This window comes from Semicossyphus pulcher, unplaced genomic scaffold (genome assembly GCF_022749685.1).
Source record: "Semicossyphus pulcher isolate SPU_LCO1_2020_fin unplaced genomic scaffold, fSemPul1.0.p SCAF_17, whole genome shotgun sequence".
NCBI lineage: Eukaryota > Metazoa > Chordata > Actinopteri > Labriformes > Labridae > Semicossyphus > Semicossyphus pulcher.
This window is the reverse complement of record NW_027211681.1, coordinates 29,391,159-29,397,500: the sequence shown is the minus strand read 5'-3', so window position 1 is coordinate 29,397,500 and position 6,342 is coordinate 29,391,159. Positions and strand designations below refer to the sequence as shown.

Genomic DNA, 6,342 nt, shown 5'->3' with positions numbered 1-6,342 from the left:
TGTCTGTACCGTGATGTTGACGTGTCTGTCATGTGTTGTTGACATGTTTGTCATGTGTTGTTGACATGTCTGTACCGTGTTGTTGATGTGTCTGTCATGTGTTGTTGATGTGTCTGTCATGTGTTGTTGACATGTCTGTACCGTGTTGTTGACGTGTTGTTGACATGTCTGTATCATGTTGTTGACGTGTCTGTACCATGTTGTTAACGTGTCTCTACCACGTGTCTCTACCATGTTGTTAACCTGTCTGTATCATGTTGTTGACGTGTCTCTACCATGTTGTTAACCTGTCTGTATCATGTTCTTGACGTGTCTCTACCATGTTGTTGACGTATCTCTACCATGTTGTTAACCTGTCTGTACCATGTTGTTGACGTGTCTCTACCATGTTGTTGACGTATCTCTACCATGTTCTTGACTTGTCTCTACCATGTTGTTGACGTGTCTCTACCATGTTGTTAACCCGTCTGAACCATGTTGTTGGCGTGCAGGTCGTCATGCGGAGGACATCTTCGCCGAGCTGTTCACGGAGGCGAACAGTTTCTACCTGAGGATGAGCAGCCTGCAGGAGCGCGTTGACCTGCTGGCAGTGAAGGTCACACAGCTGGACTCCACTGTAGAGGAAGGTGAGGAAACAGCAGCTGGATCAGTAATAATCAGCAACATAAGTCATGTTCAAACGAGTTTAGCTCATGGCAACATTACAGACAAAGTCAATGCAGAGATTTAAGTTAGTGAGAAAACAGCAGGAAGCTGTCCTGAAAGGAGTCAGCGTTTACATTCTCCTGATATCTTGACATCAAATCTGGAGTAGTCAAACCAAACTCCATTCAAAAAACCTTTTTTAAATTGTTAACTTACAAATCAGCATCATGATGTAGTTATCTGAACATCCTTTCAAACTGATTATTGTGATTAAATCTGTTTATTTTGGGCTCATATGGTCACTATTTCCTGAGGGTGAGACGACTCTCTCCTGTCTTTGACAAATAAAAATGGATAACTTTTAGAAAGAGCTAATGTAGAAAAATCATGTATATATATAAAGAGAGCCTTTTATAGAGTCCTGGTCCTGTGTGCAGTGTCTTTGCAGGACATCAACATGAGGAAGGCTTTCAGGAGCAGTACCATCCAGGATCAGCAGGTGGTGTCCCGGAGCTCCATCCTCAACCCCGTGCTGGAGATGTACCAACGCTGTGACAAACCTCCACCTCTCAACATCCTCACGCCCTACAGGTCAGTTTACATTACCTCACCTTCTGTGTTAGTTAGCTCCGTAAGTTAAGTTGGACGTGTCTCCAAAACGAGGCGTTCAGGAGGATCCTGATCAGTGTCATGTCCGCCCGTTAGGTTAAGTTTTCTTTTATTTTTTCCTCCTGTGTTGTGTCTGGTATATCCTGTTTTATTTTGAAATCACTCACCCCTGTCTGTTCCAGGTCTGTGTCCTGCCCCTCCCCCGTCATGTGCTCACCTGCTCCCCAGCTGTGTCTCATTACCTCATGTATTTTACCCCCTGTCTTCCCCTGTCTCATTGCCAGTTCGTTTGTACCTTTGTGTCGCGTTCCAGCAATCTGATTCCTAGCTCTCGTTTTGACCTCTGATTCTGACCCTGTTTTGCCTTTTGCCTTGCCTTTTCGCCTCACGTTTTTGATACCTCTGCCTGACTCTGACTGCTTTTTTTGTGTACCGAACCTTGCCCTGGCATTAAACCATTCTGCATTCTGACCACTGGTTTGGAGTTTGCTTTTGAGTCCTTCCTTTTGGTCCCTGGTTCATGACAATCAGATGCTTGAATCACCTCAACTAGTTCCTTTTTATGTGAAGGAATAGCGACTCTACTCCGAGCTCCCTGCTGATGTCTGAGGTCCTTACCCTATCTCTAAGGCTGAGCCCAGACACCCTGCAGAGGAAACTCACCTCAGCTGCTGCTATCTGTGACCTCCTTCTTTCTATCACTACCCAGAGCTCATGACCATAGGTGAGGGCTGAAATGTAGATGGTCAGGTAAATCTAAAGCTTCTTCCGAGATCCGAGAGACGGGACTGGTCCTCACAAGATGTTGTGTCAGCAGTGTTAACTTAGCTCTCTCGAACCAACAGGGATTGATGTCTGCACTTCAGTCTTTAAACACGTCGGCTGAGGTGTGAAAACCATCCAGACTCGTGTAGATATCCGTTTACAGAAAAGACTGTGTGTGTGTGTGTGTGTGTGTGTGTGTGTGTGTGTGTGTGTGTGTGTGTGTGTGTGTGTGTGTGTGTGTGTGTGTGTGTGCACGCAGGGATGATAAGAAGGACGGGCTGAAGTTCTACACCGACCCGTCGTACTTCTTCAGCCTGTGGAGGGAAAAGATGCTGCAGGCCACCGAGAACAAACGCAAAGAGAAGAGACGACAGAAGGTCGGTCAGTCTGCCTGTCTGCCTGTCTGTCTGCCTGCCTGCCTGTCTGCCTGCCTGTCTGTCTGCCTGCCTGTCTGTCTGTCTGCCTGCCTGCCTGTCTGCCTGCCTGTCTGCCTGCCTGTCTGCCTGTCTGCCTGTCTGTCTGTCTGCCTGCCTGCCTGCCTGCCTGCCTGCCTGCCTGCCTGCCTGTCTGCCTGCCTGTCTCTCTGACAGTAACTTCAGGTGTGTGTCTCTGAATCAGGAGCAGAAACATGTGGAGGAGTCTTCAGGTCGGGAGGTGAAGAAGGTGAGCTCTTCCTTTCTTCTTCTTTGTTTCCTGTTTTCTTCTGTTTCTTCTTCTAACTGAAAACGTTGTAGAATAAAATGAACATTTTAGTTTGGAAGGTTGATTCCTGTTGTTGTTGTTGTTGTTGTTGTTGTTGTTGTTGTTGTTGTTGTTGTTGTTGTTGTTGTTGTTGTTGTTGTTGTTGTTGTTGTTGTTGTTGTTGTTGTTGTTGTTGTTGTTGTGCAGGTCCGTAAAGCTCGTAACAGGCGGCAGGAGTGGAACCTGATGGCATACGATAAGGAGCTCCGCCCAGACGCTCGAGTGACGCCATCACCCTACCACACCTCTGACGGCTCGCTCTCACCTGACAGGTACACACACTACTTCATATTCTATCCCTGCAGTGTAAAAGCATGCAGAGAATCACGAAAGGTCAAAGGTCACACTGAGATGATGCTGTTCCCTGTTCCCCAGGTCGGGGATGTCAGACGACCCCTCCTTCCCCACCAGTCCTCATTACCATGACGCCCAGTCACATGACAGAAAGGATCACGCTGTTGTTGCGACAGGTGGGAGTGGTCAGACTCAGTCGTTGGACCGCGCCCTCAGACCAGCCTCTGTGTCCTCTGGGGTTGCTGCGGCAACCGCCCGACAACACTCACTGGGCCGCAACCAACCACATCATCACCCATCAGCCAATCAGAACGCAGCACGGACCAATGACAAGGAGACCAGGTATAAACAAAAACGCACACACACACACACACACACAGAGTAACATGAGTCATTGGTTTGACCTTTGACCTCTGTGTCTCCTCAGTGACCAACAGATCCCTCCAGCCCCTCCCCCGCCCCCCCCTCTCATGCCATCAGCGGGACAGATGGTGTTCCCCAACAGCTCCACCCACACCGCTGCCATGGCAACACCACTGCACCCTGCAGCCGCCTCTGGTAACCAAGGTAACAAACATTTACTTCCTGTTGTGCTGCACCCCACTGACGGACTTTCAGAATAAAACATGAACTGTCTCTGTCTGTAGGTGGCGCTGCTGCCCTCTCTCGCCCCTATAGCCCCTCCCCTCCCCCTCCTCCCCCAGCTAACTACGTCCCCTCCCCCTCCCGGCCTGGAGCCCTGCAGGCCCTGCCAACAGTTGCCGCAGCACCCCCATTACCTCCAACGATGGACAGCAGGAAGCCTCCTGGTGGTCCAAATGTGCCAATGAACGACGCACGCAGCGACCTGCTCGCCGCCATACGCAGAGGTAAGCTGTTAGCGTTAGCATCATCAACGCCACAATTTCCCAGTTTGGGATCCATAAAGTACATCTATCTATCTATTATTTGTTAGGCCAAAACAGTATGCTTTTAGCCTAGCTTAGCACAAAGACTGTACGCAGGGGGAAACTGTTAGCCTAGCTTAGCAACAGGAGATTATGTTTCAGACATCATACACATGCTAAATGATGCTAATGGTTAACGATGCTTTATACTGTTACAGTTAACTGTTAGCTGTAGCTCAAAGCTAACTAGTCCTGTAGTGTGATGTGTCTCTGAGGTTCTGGTCCGTCCGCAGGGATTCAGCTCAGGAAGGTTCAGGAGCAGCGAGAACAGGAAGAGGCCAAGAAACGAGAGCCCACAGGAAATGATGTCGCCACCATCCTGTCGCGACGCATTGCAGTGGAGTACAGCGAATCAGAGGAGGAGTCTGAGCCCGAGGACCAGGAGTGGTCCGACTGAGGGGCGGGGCTGAACCTTAAACAGGAAGTGACACAAATGAAAAAAAACAGCTGACGGTTTGCAGACAGCGCCTGCTAAAGATATTTATATAATGTGAGTTATTATTTTATTATTTCAGCGTAGACGAGTCTGTGCTTCAGTCCAACTTTGTAGTCCAGAGTGAGACATCATTATTAACATCTCTGCAGCATAGGTCACCTGTATATCACACACCTGCAGGTCACACAGACGATACATGTTTCATATCTGTGTTTAAAACTTTAAACTGGAGGAGAGTTTCATAATGATCAGATTCAGTATTAATGACAAATCAAACATCAAACAGTGTGAGACATGAAACGGCGAGGACTGATGATGAAACGTAACACTTTGTATTATTTAAATGAATATTGATGATTTATGTTGTTTAGGGACAAAAAGATCACAGTTGATGTTTAAATGTTTCCTTGTGTCACAGCTGAATTATTGACAAACATTTATGTCTTTGAATTTAATTATAAATAAAGTTATTATTATGATCTTCCCTCTAGCGCCACCTTCTGGAGAAACTAATGTCCTATTGATGTTTGTAATGCAGTGTGCAGCCTGTAAGGGGCACTCACAGGAAGCGTGCCGTGTTAAACAGTGAAACTCCGACAGAGTAAATACAGGATGTCCAGCAGGGGGCGCTGTAGCCAGGTGTGTGTTGGAGGTAAAATGTATTTTTCAGTGTGTCTGATCTATTTATTATTTATATTTTAGGGGTTTTTTTAATATATATTTTCCGTCGAGTTTCAGATCTTATATTTTAAAAGTTTTATCTTTATTTTATTTTTCATTTGAATTATTTTTGATTTTTAAACTTTTTATTCTGTAAATTTTGATCCATTAGTTGCTATGGTAACCAGAGAAGCAGTGTCCCATGATGCACTTTGTGTCACAGACCAGCAGATGGCATAGATTATGACATCATAGTTCAAAACAGGAAGCAGTAGTGATGACATCATCCAGTAAACAGCTGTAACTGTATCTTCCATTTTTGTGACGTCATCACTGCTGCTAATAAATGGGGGGGGGCTGTGATTGGTTAATTGGTTATTGATTCGTGTGTGTCTCTGTGATCTGCATGTTGATGAAAAACACATTAAATATAAAAGTCTGTATTCAAAGAGAACTTTATTGACAAAGCGCGCTGTCATCATGTTTCTTTATTTGTTTTGATTGATCAGCTGATTCATGATGTCACAGCCGGTGTCAGGTTTCACGTCAGTTCAATCAATTTTTTTAAATTAAATTAGTTCTTTTACAGTTTCATTTTTTTTAAAGGAGCTATATGTAAGATCGGACATATATTCATCAATCAAATATGTTTTATTGCCAATGTGTGAAGCGACAGTAGAGGAACTGATCAATTGAGACCTTCCCCAGCTTCCTCCATCGGCCCGAACAACCTGCAGGCTGATTTTTATGTAAAGCACTCGGGACGGTTTTTCAGGGAAACAAGAGGATGTGACGTTTCTGCGCACGAGCGAGTACCTCTGCCGAGAGCTCATTCTGCACCACTACAGTCAACAGTGAGCAACACGAGACAACGCAGGCTGTGAAACGGAGACGGATGCCAACAAACGACAGCAGCCACAACAACACCAACACAAACTGCACACAAGGATAAAAACAAAAAATAAGTTATATCTAGTGAAGCCGTCTGACAAAACAGGAAGTGACCGACATCAGGGGGAAAACTAGAGTCAACATCTGCAGGGCCTGTGACTCGTGGAGACCTTCGACTGCTCTGGGGATCAAAACAGACCCACGACTGGCTTTCTTGCTATGTGTTGTAAGCTTGTTGTTAGCTCTGTAGAAAGTAAAACTTATTGTTGTCATAGAAACAAAACCCGCGTGCAGCGTTCTCTCACCGGGTGCAGCGTTTTTTCTCTCACAGCACAAGTGCTTCATCCCAGCTCT

The 6,342-nt window shown here is 46.1% G+C and overlaps 1 protein-coding gene across 3 annotated transcripts in view; it reads left to right on the top strand.

Annotated features, from left to right (window-relative positions):
- The window catches only part of LOC138595267 (actin-binding protein WASF3-like), an 11,995-nt gene extending 6,450 nt beyond the window's left edge, over window positions 1-5,545 (top strand). For 2 of the 3 annotated variants that reach the window (XM_069666629.1, XM_069666630.1), the window contains 9 exons: window positions 492-626; window positions 1,083-1,236; window positions 2,279-2,396; window positions 2,638-2,682; window positions 2,908-3,032; window positions 3,136-3,396; window positions 3,482-3,621; window positions 3,702-3,923; window positions 4,235-5,545. In XM_069666629.1, the coding sequence (XP_069522730.1) occupies window positions 492-626; window positions 1,083-1,236; window positions 2,279-2,396; window positions 2,638-2,682; window positions 2,908-3,032; window positions 3,136-3,396; window positions 3,482-3,621; window positions 3,702-3,923; window positions 4,235-4,398 (1,364 nt within the window). In that variant the 3' untranslated portion in view covers window positions 4,399-5,545. The remainder of the gene's footprint in view (window positions 1-491; window positions 627-1,082; window positions 1,237-2,278; window positions 2,397-2,637; window positions 2,683-2,907; window positions 3,033-3,135; window positions 3,397-3,481; window positions 3,622-3,701; window positions 3,924-4,234) is intronic. The other variant, XM_069666631.1, reaches the window with a different exon arrangement.
- The last annotated feature ends 797 nt before the right edge of the window (window positions 5,546-6,342 follow it).